This window comes from Gymnoscopelus microlampas, assembly GCF_963454915.1.
Source record: "Gymnoscopelus microlampas genome assembly, chromosome: 17".
Taxonomy (NCBI): domain Eukaryota; kingdom Metazoa; phylum Chordata; class Actinopteri; order Myctophiformes; family Myctophidae; genus Gymnoscopelus; species Gymnoscopelus microlampas.
Window position 1 is genome coordinate 11,901,023 of NC_139954.1, and position 17,495 is coordinate 11,918,517.

The following is a 17,495-nucleotide window of genomic DNA, read 5'->3' on the forward strand; positions in this document are numbered from 1 at the left end:
TGTGTGTGTGTGTGTGTGTGTACTTTGTGATGGCTATAAAAACATCTCCAACCAGCATCAAATGCTCCACAGCTGCTCCCTGTCTGCCTGCCGCTCCTGCGGAGCTTTCGTGTGCGGTATAATTCATGCTGAAATGTGCTTTCAATATCCTCTCCTTCTCTTTCGTCTATCTTCTTCTCTCACACAATCTCTCTCTTCCTCTCTCTTTCTCTTTCTCTCTGTCTTTCTCTCTGTCTCTCTCTCTCTGTCTCTCTCTGTGTCTCTCTCTCTCTCTCTCTCTCTCTCTGTCTCTCTCTCTCTCTCTCTCTCTCTCTCCCTCTCTCTCTTCAATTCTTTGTTCATATGCACAGTATTTCCATGTACCATTCATTTGGTGTAAACAAACAGTGCAGGGATACACACAATGATCCCTGCACCCAAAAAATTACTTATTTTCTATCACCCCATAAAGCCTTGAATTCATGGAGTTTTTTGTTTCTGTCGCATTCCTAAGCCAATAATTTGATGACCGTCTATTGAATCCGGATACTCCGCCAGTCATCAAATTATTGGCTTAAAATCTTGAGTTGAGGCATTACATTTTGTTTGACTCGGTTCCACAGATACAAATTGTGAAAATAGCTGATCTACAAGCTCACAATGCCTCGCGTTGTGAGCTTTTAGATCAGCTATTTTTTTGCTTATTTTTCAGGTAATATTTCACAATTTGGCCAATGTTTGACCATGTTTTATAGTATAGTTTGTTAGTTACTTTTGACGTAGTAATGGTCTTATTATTAGTTTATTTATTTTTTTAATTTTAGAGGTATGAAATGGGCAGATACCCTGTATACACAACATACACAACTGTATGTTGTTGGTTTGTTTACTGTTGAGTGAGAAAACAATGTTGCACATTAAGCTAATCATCCTGGGACCCCCCACAATAATTTGGGGACCCCACAGGTTGAGAACCATTGCATAGACATCCTTCTCCTGTGTCTCTCTCTCTCTCTCTTGTCTGGCCTGGGCTCCAGGTTCGGGTGTGGAGGTTTCCTCTTGGTCAGAAGTACATTAATTAGTACTTTAGTGGATTAGGGCAGATGGAGAGGCTGATACCGTAGAGGTCCCACTGAAACCTCATCAGCAGCCATGCGGACCAATCCAGACCAGGGCTAATGATCTGTGTCACTGATCAGCATCTGCCTTGTGGGATCGAGATTCTGACGATTATGCCTGTGTGTGTGTGTGTGTGTGTGTGTGTGTGTGTGTGTGTGTGTGTGTGTGTGTGTGTGTGTGTGTGTGTGTGTGTGTGTGTGTGTGTGTGTGTGTGTGTGTGTGTGTGTGTGTGTGTGTGTGTGTGTGTGTGTGTGTGTGTGTGTGTGTGTGTGTGTGTGTGTGTGTGTGTGTGTGTGTGTGTGTGGGGCACGCGCGTGAGCATTTGTGTGTATTTATGTGTTGGTGTGTTTGTGTGCATACTTGTATGTGCTGTATATATAGTATAAAAATCCTCCCGTGTTAATTCGTTCCATTTGCAAACACGCGGAAACACGGTGTATATATATATAGTATGTTTGTACAACAGCTGGTGCGAACAGAATTTATTGTGTCTTAACTCTTTCGCAGTCAAATAAAACCCAGGAGGAGGCACGGATGTTGACAAACCGTCCACGTGGCGAAAAGCTGGGCCAAATCTATAAGCTTGTTGATCTGCTATTTTTGAAAAATCTGGAACATTTTCTCCAAATCTTTGAACATATATATATTTTTAAGCGGACATTTTTAACTCAAATCTTTGCTTCGGTCCCAGTGACACAACATATTTTTTTAGATGGAAAGCCAAATACATTTGTCCAAAGCCAAATACCAATGTATTGTCCAAAGCCAAATACCAATGTATCAAATGTATTTGTCCAAAGCCAAATACATATAATATTGGGGGTCCTTGACTTGATTTTAAATGGAGGACCTCTCAGTGGTCCAAGTGGCAGATGAGACGAGCAGAGCCACTCGGAACCATGTGCTCACAGTTGTGGGGGTCATGACCTTCACTGTACTTCATCACTGTTAGCTTTTCCTGTCATCTTTCCTCTCTTTCTGTCTCTGTGTCTCTCTCTCTCTCTCCCCCTCTCTCCCTCCCTCCCTCTATGTGATGTCTAACAGCTTACCAGAAACCCATTTCCTCAAAAAAACAAATCCTGAGCGAACCTGCCGTTAGGCCCCGGAATGAGAAGCACTAAAACATGGACCTGTGAGTGTGAGGTCATGTATATTTGATATTTGTTTTGGTATTATATTTGATTGCCTATTATGGTTTGCCATGGGATATTAGATTGCTGATATAACGGCAATTTGTGGGAAGCTTATGCTCACATTAAATTCACCCACTCTTTAATACCTTTGTGTAAACAATGCAGGCAGGAATTCTCTTCATCTGAATACTTTGCATGAACTCCTGTCCTCACCTCACCGCCTCTTTCCACACGTTTAGCGGTTGAGGCTGATGATCGTTCCCTCTCATTTACTTACTGGTTTAACCACTTCAATCCCATGCATCCGTATTCTGGGAAAACGTTTGCAGTAAAATAGCCACACTTTTCAAACGGACTATATACATCGAGAAGAGCTGAAAACAATCCGGGAGTAAAAGTGGATATCCCGCTTAATGTTCCAGAGTGTGTTATGCCTATTACGACATTGCCCAGAATAGGGATGCAAGGGCTTATGTGGTTAAGAACACCCCGACCTCTCTCTCTTCTCTGCTATCCTTCCATCTCCCCACCGCCAAGTGTGTCACGCAGGTGAGCCATTAAACTCTCTCTCTCTCACTTCACAGAGGGACCTGGACTTTGACCAGTGGCGCCAAAAAAAAAGAAGAGAAAAGAAAAGCTCTGAGAAGCGTAGCAGATCGTACAATACAAACTGTCCACCCTGCTCAGGAATCAAGCAAGCTGTGCAAACACCACCCCCATCCCCCCATCCCCCACCCCCCTGTGACAAGAGACGAGAGGCCTTGATGGAGTGCCACGTGCGGAGCCGAGCAGGAAGCCAAAGGTTCTGAGAAACAGGTGATGGGTGGGAGAGGAGAGGAGGAGGAGGAGGAGGAGGAGGAGAGAGGACCCTTACCGTAACCCTATCTACCATGCCGGAGGCAGATGGGCCCTGTGGCTGAAACAGAGAGAGAGAGGGTGAGTGAGTGTGAAACTCGAAACATGTTGTGTTGTGTTATACAGAAAGACTCACTATAATGTCCTCTAGTATTTCATCGCTGTCGGGGCAGAAACCTCTTATCTCCATATTTTGACTTTTTTGTGTTTTTTTACGTAAATGAACGCCCTACTTGATCATGCTACAGTGCCACACAAAAGTAGCAGATCTGCAAGCTCAGAACGCGCCGCGAAGCTTGCAGTTCTGCTACTTTTGCTGATTTTTTAAAAAGTATTTAGTAAAAGTAAGAGTTTTGGACATATGAGGTTTCCCCCCGACAGAGACGATTTTGGGAAAAAACATCCTTCTGCTGCCATGCATGAGTGCGGCACCTGTGTGTTTGCATGCGACTATAACTGTATGCGTGTCTCTCTCTGACTGTATATGCAATCCGTATGCGCTTGCATGTTAGCTGCTGTCCGCGCACGACACGGTTTGTTGCGCACGTGTGCGAACATGTGCGCCGATCATCCGTGCCTTTTGCCGAGAGCTGTGTCGACCGCTCGGCCTCGAGTCCTCGATACACGCACGTAATCTAACCGTAATCGTAGCCGATTGAACACTAACTCGGGGTCATCCCTATGTTCCCCGGGTTCTATGTTCCCCCACTAAGGTTAGGGTTAGGTTTAGGTTAGGTCCTATGTTCCCCGCTCTCCCTAGGACAGCGGGGAACATAGGACCCGGGGAACATAGGTACGGTCCCCACTAACTCTTACCATAACTATAAACATAACCATAACTGTTACGGCTATGAAACTGCAGTACAAATCTATTTTGGGACACCGTTATTGTCCCCAAATGTTACATTCCATTCCCAATAAAACTACAAATGCGTTCTAAATCAGTGGTTCTCAAACATTTTCAAGTCAAGGACCCCCACAATTATATGTAATTGGCCACGGACCCCCATCTGAAAACGTTTTGTACCAGGGACCCCCAGAAGAGATGATTTGTGTTGAAAAATATATATATATATTCAAAACGCTTTTTCAGCTTGAGCTTGTAGATCTGCTATTTTTGAGAACCACTGTTCTAAACCACTGTTCTAAATCCTAAGAGTTTTCTGAAAAACATATGTTGCTATAGCTAAAATCTAAAATGACACTTTGATGCTTTCCCGATTTTAAATCCAATATTTGACAGCGAATTTGGCCTCCAGTACGTCAGGCACGCACACTCACACTCTCAACGGTACAATGCAAACACGATCAAACGTATCATGTGGCTCCGTCAGTGTAAAATAAATCGTGAGAAGAAGGCTACAGGCCGTCTATCTTGGTGTCATGTTTGACAGTGAAGAATATTTCAGCATCCATCTCCCTCCATCGCCCGTTGGACACAGTGTGTGTTGTTGGGCTGTAGACACTCACTGCCAGTCAACGGTACCTCTTGTCTTCCAACCACTGGTGGAAAGTAACTACTGTACATCTCGTTGCTGTCGGGCAGAATCTCCATATTTTTACGTTTTTGGGGGGGAAATGAACACTCTACTTGATCATACTACAGCGTCACCCAAAAGCATAAAAAAGTAGCAGATCCGCAAGCTTGAAACTTTCGAGCGTGTCAATCTGCTACTTTTTTTTTTGGGGGGGGGGCTTTTTATAGCTTTATTTGGAGAGGGACAGTGAAAGTAGGCTGACAGGAAACGGGGAGAGAGATGGGGGAAGACACGCAGCAAAGGTCGTCGGGAATGGGACGCGAACCCGCGACACGCTGTCAGTTAAGGGATTTCAACCGAGGGTGCCTGGACCGCGACGCCACGGCCCAGGCCAATCTGCTACTTTTAATTGACTTTTTGAATTTGAATCCTGAAAAGTCACTGTTTTGGACCACCCGACAGAGACGATGTACTCAAGCACTGTACTTAACTTCAACTTTGAGGTACTCCTACTTACTTTACTATTCCACAAATACATCTCAGAGGCAAATATTGTACTTTTTCCTCCACTGCAATTATGTGACGGCTTTAGTTTACTAGTTACTTTGCCGGTTTAGATTATTATCACAAAACATACATCAACCACTTAAAGCCCTATATTGTATACAGTGCTTAAACTATTTGAAAATAGCTAATCTACAAGCTGAATACGGTATATGTCTTTAACGTAGAGCGTTAATTTACGAACAAATGCAAAAAGTTAGAATATGGAGATAGAGGTTTCTGCCCGTCAACGATATACGAGCCCTCTGGCCCCGATACGTGACCGATTCTGAACTAACCTTGTGTGATCCCCTTCCAGGCCAATACGAAATCGACGCGGCGTTCGACTCAATCAAGCGGCGCATATTTCACTGTTCCTTGGCCTGCAGAGCGATGAGAGACGGGTTTGATGAGGCCCACAGAGCGATGAGAGACGGGTTTGATGAGGCTTGCTATCACACTGCTGTCACACTGGATTAGATCATGCACTACTTCTTCTTAATGTCTCCTATTAAACGGTTTTACGACAACCGACTCCTCCTGATTATTCTGTGTGTGAAGCTTTGTCAAAGTGTTACCAACTATTATAGTGTGTGTGTGTGTGTGTGTGTGTGTGTGTGTGTGTGTGTGTGTGTGTGTGTGTGTGTGTGAGAGCGTGTGTATTTCCTAATGCTTTTGAAATGGGATTGCTTGAATATCCCATTGTGAAAATCCATTCAGGGTTAAGCATTCAGGGGTCAGTGTCTCGCTCAGGGACACGCAAGGACGCGAGGCGTTGTGAGCTCTTTCTTTTGCCTCTTTCTTATATTATTTGACAATTTGGCCAACGTTTCACCAATTTTTGTAGTATAGTTTGTTGATTACTTTTGATGCATTAATGGTCTTTTGTTGCTTTTTTTTAACGTTTAAAAAGGTCTTAAAAGTCCTTAAATTGTCACTTCACTGTCATCTGGGGACCCCCTCAAAAATCATGTGGGGACCCCCCATGGAGGTCCTGAACCACTGCACTAAGCTACAGCCACTACAAATGGACATAACTATGGATAACTCGGTTCAAATGTGACATTATCTGTGCGTGCGTGCGTGCGACCGTGCATGCGTGCGTGTGTGTGTTTGCGAGACACGGCAGACATCCGATCAACTGATCGATACATTTCACCAAATACAGACCCTTGTGTACAGCTGAGCATACAAATGATTTCCACCCCGTTTAAAAAGAAAATCTCCATATCAAGTATACTTTCGTTGAATTTGTGTAAAAATACAGCAATGCCAGTAAACTAGCCTTTCTCCATGTGCAACAGTTCCAGACCTCAGCCTGACTCATAGTCCCTAGTAGTATAAACCATAACGGTTCCAATGTTCCCATCATAGTACATCATGTTGTAACAGGATACTGAGTGAGGAACATATCGTTGCTCTCGGGCAGAAACCTCTTATCTCCATAATCAAACTGTTGTTTTTTTTTCCGTAAAATGAATACCCTACTTGATCATACTACAGCGTCACACAAAAGCATCAAAAGTAGCTGATCTGCAGATCGACAAGCTCGAAATGTGGCGCGAAGCGGCGCGTTTCGAGCTTGTCCATCTGCTACTTTTGCTATTGTTGAATTCTGAAAAGTAAAAGGTTTTTGGGCATAATGAGCTTTCCACCCAACAGAGATGATATACATTTAAGCCATTAGACTAAACTACACTGTATGCACAACTCTGTTCATCATCTTGATTTGTTTTCTTTGTCTTTCTTTAATTTGGGTGGACATTGTTCTTGTAATTCCCTATGGGAGAACTAAACTAAACTAAACGAGACTTAGTTTGCACTGAGAGTGTACAACTGGAACCAAATTGACTTAAATGTAAAGGTACATTTGGTTTCGTTTGTACACTCTGTACAGTAAATAAACACTGAGGATTTTACTGTGGCAGGTGCTGCTGCAGACCTTTTCAGCTATTTACCACTCTGGCCGATCTCAATGGTGGGTTATTGCTCACTTACCAATGCCAGTGAGCTGTGGATGGAACCAGTTAACAGCCAAAAGAAAAACATCTACAATGAGCTAAACTCACAATTATACCGTGAGAACTGGTTGCTGTGTTCTTAACGGTAGGGTTAGTGATTTTCTGTGATTAAAATAAGTGTTAAATAGCTCTATATTCTGATTCATCATTGCTATAGAGTATTTGTGCAGTAACAGGAGTCTCCATGTTTGTCTCTGCAGCTCTATATCAAACAGAAAATGCATTTTCAGGTCGGGATACCAATTTTATCCAATCAGGATAGAGAACTCAGTAAGGATACAGATTAAACAAGTGAAATTGGAAGACAAATAAATGACAAAATTGGAACTGGAACACTATAAAAACGGGGTACGCTCTCCTGATTGGCTGAAATTTTGTAACCTATCTGAGCATTTATTTTCTGTTCATTAAAGAGCTGGAGAGACAGGGAGAACCCCGTTACTGAACAAACACAGATTACTATCAGAATATAGTGCTTTAACCTTTTAACAAAAACCTTTTTGTTTCAACCAAAAAATATCACTTACCCTGCCTTTAAAGTACACAATGAAAAAGAAAGACTACGAAAGCACTACAAATTTACTTTTGATTTTCCATATGGCAAGGTGTGTGCACTTTTGACAGTTTCACAATCAGTAGGGGCCCACGACTGGCACAACAGGTTACAGCCAATAAGAGTCTGGCCTTTTGTGGTGGATTGTAGGAAGTAAATTTAAATAGCTAATTTCCTCATAAGTGCTTGGTATCATTTGCTTCTTGGTAACTTAAAAAGTGTGTGTGTCCGTGTGTGTGCGTGTGTGTGCGTACTTTTCCTTAAAACAATGGAACAGGAGCGCACACCAGTAGTGAGTAGGTGCTGACCACGGGAGATAAATATGTTGCAAAGCCATCGTAGCCACAATGCAATCATTTTATTTTACTAACGTTTTGACACAATACAGGTCTTCTTCAGGGTATGAAGAAGACCTATATAGTGTCGAAAAGTTGGTTACAAAAAAAGAAAAGGTTATTGCATCGTGGCTACAAGCTATTACTTTTCCTTACCTCAGCTGTTACTGCACAAGCCGTGGCCCTCGGGGGCTCCTGTTTTCTAAAAATACCAGTGGATAGTTTGACTGAAACAAACACTGTCTGTCCCGCGAGGCTTTGTATGCGAAGCCTCAACCTAGCTCCACAACCACCAATAAAAACCTGAACAACTGCTCCACTCTTAATGGGTTAAGCAAACACAGTGGGGTGGGTTACCCTTCCACAGTATCTAGTCACACAGTAAAGTCATCAGTGTTAATTGATCAATTTGTAGCTCTGAGATAAGAGGCCCTGAAACTCTCAGAGTTGAGAGATAAATTAGATCAAAGTCACAAATGTTGAGAAAAAGGTGGGGGTAAATTAAGAACAGAAAGCTGTAGGTCCCAGTGCTGGCTTTGGACAGTGTTTACATGGGGATTTATACATTGAATTTGTTTGTTTTTGTCCTTTTTTTTTGTGTGTGTGGGCTTTGTTGTACGAGCAGCTTCTATCTCCATCCTCTCCTGAATTTGACCTCCACCAACAGGAACCACCACAAGTCCCATGCATGGGACTAGCTGTAGTCCCCCTAGTGGTCACTGCTCCTCACTGCACTCTGACCCGTCAATGCACCCACTCCAAACCGAGGGCAGAACAATCAACATTACGCAACAGTGTGCGTACATTACAGACAGCCAGGGCATACAGTTTTAATCAACAAGCATATGCTCATTTTTGAAACGCTGCCACCTAAAGGGCCTGTGATATATAAAGACAGGCCGGGCCTGGCAGGCAAGCTCGGTTCTCGCGCACGCACGCACGCACGCACGCACGCGCACACACACACACACACACACACACACACACACACACACACACACACACACACTCACATGTACTGTGAAATTGTTTTCAAGCGATGGAAATCTTGCATCCAGACACAACTTAAAGAACCATCTGCTGTTTATTTCCCATATCGTCGCTGTCGGGCAGAAACCTCTTATCTCCAGTTTAAAAAATATATTTTGTTATTTTTTTTCCATAAATTAATGCCCTACTTGATCACACCACAGCGTCACTCAAAAGTAGCAGATCTGCAAGCTCGACTTCGTGCCGCGTTTCGAGCTTGTCGATCTGCTACGTTTGCCGTAGCAGACTGAAAAGGAACACTTTTTTGGACATACGAGGTTTCCGAGAGACGATAAACTGTCTGTGTTTTATTATTGGGCCTTTGAGGTTGCGTCGAGGCCAAGCGCAGAAATGCTGAGATGTTTTCTCTGCATTCACATGCCTGCCTGCCTGCGCATCCACCCGTTGAGAGGGCCCATAACTTGTACAGTAGTTTTTCCCGACCATCCATTTTGCACACATTCTTCTTGTCTTCAGCCGCGGAGCTGGCCCAGGCGATCCCCGATTTGCCTTGGCCAGCAGCAGGGGAGATACTGTGCGTATGAGCTTCATGCAGTAGGCGACTACTTGTCAGCCAGTATATGGTGTCCTGTTCAACACCAGGGGTCTAAATGTCTCAGAGACCACCTCCAATCACTGCACATGTGCTTGTTATATAATATTGTAGGCCTATTAACATACTTTTTTTTAAATATTAAAAAAAAAGTTTTACGGGAGGTTTGGGCCGCTACACAGCCTCATAGCTGTGTTGCACCGCTGATCCTTGCATCTGCATGAGTTTCATGTAATTGTGTCTGACATCGGTGCAAGCCCTGCTGTGGCTTTTCGTGTCTCCGTCGGGTGGATACCTCATTTGTCCAAAACGGTTTCTTTTCAGGATTCAAATTCAAAAATAGCAGATCTGCAAGCTCAAAACGGGTCGCTTCGCGCCGCGTTTCAAGCTTGCGGATATGCTATTTTTGATACTTTTGTGTGACGCTGTAGTGTAGTATGATCAAGTAGGGCGTTAAATAACAAAAAAACACAAACAAAAAAAATGGAGATAAGAGATTTCTGCCCTACAGCAACGATAACCTTTGCACTACCTGTGCTGTTAATACGTATGTTAATGAAGTAATCAGACCCACCTATTAGGCAATTTCAATATAGGATATAAAGCATTATCGGCTTGCCTGGCGCTGCTGAGGTTATTGTGTTGACAATGTGTTTTATGATCAGCGTGTTCAGGTTTTGGTACTCTGCATTGGCCGGGTTATTGCATGGTTTAAATAGGCTCTCTCACACTATCTCTCCCTCAACCACACACTCTCCCTCTCTCACGTCGGGGATCTCCATATTTGGGCATAATGTGACATCACAACCATTCAAGGCAGAAAGTGTAGCCTACCTCAAAACATGACAGGCTAATGATTGCGCAGCCATCTGTCTTGTTCAGCCAAATGGAAATGAAATGGGGATCAACTTCAACATGTACGTACAAAATTGCCCAAAAAAACGTTTGTACACGCATACATTATCACCTAGCTAATATACTGCTTTAATGATACCATTGTTCAGCCACTTTCATTATTCTCACACACACACACACACACGCACACGCACACACGCACACATATATCCATTCCATCCTTGGATTGCTTCAAACCTATTTGAGCAATAAACACTGATTTTTCATCATCTGGACATCAGACCTGCTTCAGTCCTGTCGAGGGGTCGGTATGCTTTTCATCTTCAAAGGAACCTAGCAAAGACTAATGGCTTTTAACCACATGTTGGTCATTGAAGACCCTGATTGCATCCTGCACATGGGAAGCTGTCCATTATTGTTTGTATCTTTAGAGCCAATAGTCAAGCAGTTGATCTTTTTGAAGACCGTCTTTGATTTTGATGCTGGTGGGTTTGCTTAATCAGACATTAATCAGTTAATTCTTTGCAAGCCTAATCACTCATCTGGTTGTAGGGAGCTTAACTCCAGAGGTGGACAAAGTACGCGACCCCAGTACTTCAGTAAGAGTACAGATACTCTTGGTCAAATTTACTCCACTACAAGTAAAAGTAGCTCAGTCAAAGTAAAGTCAGAGTAAAAAAGTCATTGCTTTTAAATATACTTAAGTATTCAAAAGTACATGCTTTGAAAAATACTTAAAGTACAAGTAAAAGTAAAAGTAGAAGTACATTTCTTAATTTTGATATCAACAAATTGCTGTAATGTTTTCACAATGAATGTATAGGACCTTGTAACTCTTGTTTCAGAGAAGTACTGTACCTCTCTGAAACCACCTGCACTGCATGCACTGATGTGCTTGCTTGTAGAATCACTACGTTATACAAAGCCTGCAGAAACACCTATAAAAACATAGAAATGACTGAGGAACCAGAACTAAATGCTTTCACACCTATACACCTATAGAGAGCAGAAGTTAGGCCAATTGCATTTTAGGGAAGAAAAAGAAATTGCCAACCTTTAAGGCAAAACCGCACCAATGCAACTAGTCGCAACTCCTTGCAACAAAACCGTTTTAAGGTCAACCGCACCAATGCAACTCCTTGCAACTGCCATTGGGGATAATGGTTGCAAGTAGTTGCATGTTGCAAGGAGTTGCATGGCGAATCATTGGTGTGGAGTGGTCTTAAAAGTACCCTGTACTTTTCAGCCTTCCTACAAATGTACTCGAGTAAAAGTAAAATATTTGTCTTGGAAATGTACTCAAGTAAGAGTACTAAGGATCAAAACAATGTAATACTCAAGTAAAGTACAGATCCTCAGAACCTGTACTCAAGTAAAGTACTCAAGTACATTTACTCTGTTACTGTCCACCACTTAGCCTTAGATCTGCTATTTTTTTTTCAAAATTTTCAAATTTTTAATATATATTTTTAAAGGGAACATTTTTAACTAAAGTCTTTGCTTCTGGGGGTCCCTGGAACAAAATAGTTTGGATGGGGGTCGGTGGCCATATACATACATCAATTTTGGGGATCCTTGACATGAAAAAGTTTGAGAACCACTGATATAGCAACATAAGTTTTTCAGAAAACCGTTTTAGAAGATTGGTCTAAATGGGTTAAGTCACTAGTGGCATTCTTGCAAACGTCTCCAGCAGGCAGAGCATGGATCCCTGAATGGGCCTGTTGGGCCAGGGGTCCAGGGGCCCAATGCTGGTCAGGGGGACCAACCGAGACCCTTAATTTGAGAAGCTGAACCAAAAAGACCCCACATACAGTACAAAGGTACGTTTTATGAACAGGCAAAGAAAGTGTCACGGTCTGCGACTTTATTATTTAGCCCTTGACTGCCCTTATATGGTATTGGCCCCTTTAGGGCTGTTCTTTAGGCCTGTTTAGGCCATTCTTCTGTTGTATCGTTCCAATTGTATTTCTGTTACTCTGTTGTTGCCTTTTGCCCTGATGTTCTGTACCTTTATTTTTGTAGTATTGTTCCTTTTCTGCTGAGTTACTGTTACCTGTCTTGTCTCACCTCCCTGTTGATAACCAGTTCTCTCCACCTGTGTGTCCCCCAGGTGAGTTCACCTGTGTCCTGTTAATCCCTGTCTATTTAATTCCTGTGTTTGCCTCATTTCACTGTTGATTTGTTGCGTATAGTTGTGTGAGATTATCTTAGTCCTTGCCTTGTTGTTGCCTTGTATTTAGTTCACCTAGCTTTCCCAGATTAGTTTTCCCGTTACTCCCTCCTTATTCTGACTGCCTACCTGTGTATTGACTTTGCCTGTACCTGGACTTTGATTACTGCCTACTCCTCTTGCTTGGTGTTAATAAACACTTTAATTTGAGCTGCGCTGCCTCTGCCTCATCTTGCACTTGGGTCCTACACCTCTCTGCCTGCCTCTCTGCCGTGACAAATGAGGCAAGTGATTGACTGTATGACCTACAGTCCAAGAGTTATAGGGCAAAACGTGAAGCGACATGTTATAGTGCCATTATCAGGCTGATTTGAAAAAAATGTGGTGGAAAAAGTATTCACATTTTGTACTTCAGTAAAAGTATCAAAACTGCCATGTAGAAATACTCTGTTCCAAGTAAAAATACAAAATTGGTATCAAAATGTACTTAAAGTACCAAAAGTAGAAAGTACTCATTATGCAGAATGTCCCATTTCACAAGGTATCATTATGTATAAAAAATCTTTTGAAAATAGCAGATCTACAAGCTCACAATGCGTCGCATCACGATGCATTGTGAGCTTGTAGATCGGCTATTTTCAAATGGCCGAAATGTATATAGGGCTGAAGTGATTAATGTATGTTTTGTAGGCTAATAATAATCAGAATCAACAAAGTAACTAAAGTTTTCAAATAATTGTAGTGGAGCAAAAGTATAATATTTGCCTCTGAGATGTAGTGGAGTAGAAGTAAAAGGACTGAACATTGGAAATACTCCAGTAAAGTAAAAATACCTCAACATTGTACTTATTATTGTAACAGCAGGCATGTACTGGCTATTTTCCCCACAATAACAGGGCTCTATGCTAGTGTCTTATCCGTTTTCTGAGGGACTCCGCGCAACCATATGGGGTTTAAGGGGCTAAAGGTTTGACAGCGGTACTTACTAAAAGTGGATCTCACTCTCACTGAGGACCAGCTGGCTGCCCTCAGTGGGTCTCTCTCCTCCACCGGCCTCGCTCTCTCGTTCAGGCATCTTCTCCACTCGGATGATGGTCACCCTCAGGGCTTCAGGTGAAGGCCGGAGGGTGAGGTCAGAGGTCGAAGGCTCTAAACAGAATGTGTCGTTTTGGACAGAGACTCACGACTAAAATAGTGTTTAGTGAAGTTGTAAAACAAAAACAAAAAACACGTGAAAGATTATGTATAAAAACAAATGTAATAAGTTACACAGGATGACTTTAGCTAAAATGCTGTTTTTTGTTGTCCTTCATACCTTTAGTTTTAATTTGTTAACCTTAATGGGAACAATGAGGTCCTGGATGGGATGCAGGAATTGAAGAGTGTTACTGTAGAGTTGGGAATAGAGGGGGGAGAACCACAGAGCTGGAGTAAATTCACTTTCAATTCATCAATGTTTTATACTTTGTCATTCATTTGTCATACAATGGAGTCACATGGCTTCCCTCCCCCGAACACAGGCCAATTATGTTCGAATAGACGCTTGACAAAGCCGGATGCGCCGCAGTGAATTTGAACTCCCAGCCTCCGCTGTGGCGGGCACGCACTTAAGCACTTTACCACTTTACCACTGCGCCACCCAAGCGCCCAATTTTTATTTAACTAAGATGTGTTCACTGTTCATGGAGGATTGAGTTGAAATGTACTCTTTTTTAAAATGCAATCTGTATGATTGTATTGGTGGAAAGGCTGTCTCTAGGGCGTAGTTTCAAGAGAACTTCCTCTTCTCTGGCCAGTGAGAAATAGTCTCACTGGCCAGAGAAGAGGAAGTTCTCTTGAAACTGATTTTTACAGAGACGGAGGTTAAAAAGACCCGGTTTAGCTGATAGGAAGTAAAAGAAAGAACATCTGCTCTACTTTCTTCCAAATTGCGGTAATGTATTTTTTTAATTGTATGATGATAAATATTGGTTTAATTTCTTTACTATTTGTTACTCATTTTGATTGATGTACTTGATGTTGAAAAGCACCTGCTTCGCTAAATAGCCTGCAATAACAGCATAACTAACATTATAATACTGTGACGCTCTGATCCAACGTCGCTATGGATTCGGGTAAACAATGTCATGGTTGAATGGAGTTCCCATTGGCTGGACAGATGATGGTGTCAGACCGGGTAATGTTGGCTGTCTGAGTGACGTCATGGGACTGATTAAATGGACAAAGAATCCTGTCTCATCCTCCACTGTGCTCTGTTTGGCACAGTGGTTCTCAACCTGTGGGTCGGGACCCCCAGTGGGTCCCCACATGATTTTTTTAGGGTCCCCAGATGACAGTTAAGTTACAATTTAAGGACTTTTATTAAGACCTTTTTAATACAAAAGAAAATAAATGAACTAGAAAATGTGCTCCTCGGAGCACAAGTCTCCGCCAGCAAATATTGATTAATCCTGTCTAAGCTATTTATATTACGTATTGTGATGACACCAGTGTGTCTACATAATGTATTGCTCCGCCATTTCTCAGCCATTTCGTGATTATTCCTGTCTTACCTACATCTATTTATAGGCCGCTATACGTCATGCGTCTCACTAGCCAATCAGAGCACACTCTTTCAACGTATTGTCACGTGTCACGTGAGGCTTGACCAATGTTAGCTTGGCCGAGGGGGGGGGGGACGGAAAGTGAAAACATAGTCTCCTGGCGGAGACAATAAACTGGTCAAACATTGGCCAAATTGTCAAATAATATAAGTGGCAAAAAAAAGAGTGTGTACAAATGCATTATGGCATCAATACTGTTTGTGTGTGTGTGTGTGTCTAGATCAGTGCCCAGTGTTGCCCAAGTGTAATGGGCACAAAATACTGTACTTGGGGGCTATCAAAGCACTTGGACATCACTCTATCAGTCCTATGACGTCAGTAGTGTGTGTGTGTGTGTCTGTCTATATAAACATTACCCAATGTTGCCCACCGTGGCCCCACAAGTTATTGTGTGGGTGAAATAGGCACAAATTAAGTACCTGATCGAAGGCCAGACTACATAGTGTAACACGTTTTGTGGATGCATGGCGTGTCATGTAGAACTTGAAGTGAGTTGAATTGTGTAATGATGAAAGGCCATCATGGGACCATGGGGATCATCTGGCCATGGCTAGTGGTGACGTCACACTACACCACACTTTATAAACGGCCGGACATTTCTTAGCTATTATTAAACACAGCCGATTACGGTGGTATTGAGCTATTTTAATTTTAGATTAATTTCTCACCCCTAGGAATGAGCTTGGATAAAGCGTATGAATTTGACGACAAAAAGGAGGAATGCGGCGAAGATGGCAGTGACACCGGTGGAGTGGCCCACGGCCCGGGACAGGAGGTGGACTACAGCCAAACTGCCAAGTTGCCCCTAGAGGATGATAACCCCCCTTTACCTGACCCGATCTTACATTACTGCCCGGCACTGGAGGAGGAGGCTGACGACTACAGTTTTGAGGTGTTGAGCCTCTTCCAGATCTTCCAACATATTGCAGAGTGTATCCAGGTCGTCAAGGAGATCATCGACCACCCCGCGACAACGACACGCATTCTTCTCAGTCACTTCAGTTGGGATAAGGACAAGCTGATAGAAAGGTACTTTGACGGAAACCTAGACACGATGTTCTCCGAGTGTCACGTCATCAACCCCAGTGAGGAATCTCTGACCTGTCCCCTGATCGTCGCGATATCACCGGTGCAGGATATGCCTTGTGAGATCTGCTATCTAGATCACCCAAACACAACCTTCACGGGCCTGGGGTGTGCACACAAGTTCTGCATGCAGTGCTGGAGAGATTACCTGACCACCAAAATCACAGCAGAAGGAATGGGACCGACCATTTCTTGTCCTGCTTATAGTTGTGACATACTGGTCGATGACAACACAATCCTGAGCCTCATAACAGATTCAGAAGTGAAGTTGAAGTATCAGCGCTTAATCGCAAATAGTTTTGTTGAGCGCAATCGACTGTTCAAGTGGTGTCCTACGCCCGACTGCCATCACGTCATCAGAGTCGAGTATCCGGCTGCCAAGCCTGTAAGGTGCAAGTGTGGTCGCCAGTTCTGCTTCAGCTGTGGAGAAAACTGGCACATTCCTGTCAAGTGCAAGTGGCTGAAGAAATGGATGAAGAAATGCACAGAGGAAGGCGCAACCTATAGCTGGATCGCAGGAAATACAAAGAACTGTCCAGAATGCCACATCCCCATCGAGAAAAACGGCGGCTGCAATTACATGCTTTGTCAGAACCAGATCTGCAGATCTGAGTTCTGTTGGCACTGCATGGGCCCGTGGGCACCCAAACATTTATCCAACTTTGTCTGCAGTCCCACGACGTACGATGAAGACGCTGCCAAGGCGGCTCGAGATGCACAGGAGCACTCCAGGGCAGACCTCCAGAGGTACCTGTTGTATTACAATAGCTACATGAATGACATGCACAGTCTGCGCTTTGAGCACGAACTCTACGCCAACGTCCAGAAGAAGATGGAGGAGGTGACTGGCCTTATACCCCTCACTGACTTGCGGTTCCTGAAGTGGGCCGCGGATGTGCTGTGCCAGTGCCGCTCCACGCTCACGTTCACCTGCGCGTTCGCCTTCTACCTCAAGAAGAACAACGAGGCCATCATGTTCGAGAACAACCTGGCGGATCTCATGAGCGCGGTCGAGGTGTTGTCTCGCTACTTAGCGCATGACATCACCCGGGACTCCCTGCAGGACATCAAGCAGAAAGTAACACTCGTGTACAGATACTGTGAGAGCAGGCGAAGAGTGCTGTTACAGCACGTGCACGAAGGCTATGAGAAGGACCTGTGGGAGTACAGAGAGGATTGA

The 17,495-nt window shown here is 43.4% G+C and overlaps 1 protein-coding gene across 1 annotated transcript; it reads left to right on the top strand.

Moving 5' to 3' along the window:
* Positions 1–15,905: 15,905 nt before the first annotated feature.
* LOC311064286 (E3 ubiquitin-protein ligase arih1-like) lies at positions 15,906–17,495 on the top strand (the record flags this gene model as incomplete). The annotated part of the gene is made up of 1 exon (XM_084084120.1): positions 15,906–17,495. The coding sequence occupies one exon, from the start codon at positions 15,906–15,908 to the stop codon at positions 17,493–17,495; it is 1,590 nt and encodes a 529-aa protein (XP_083940246.1).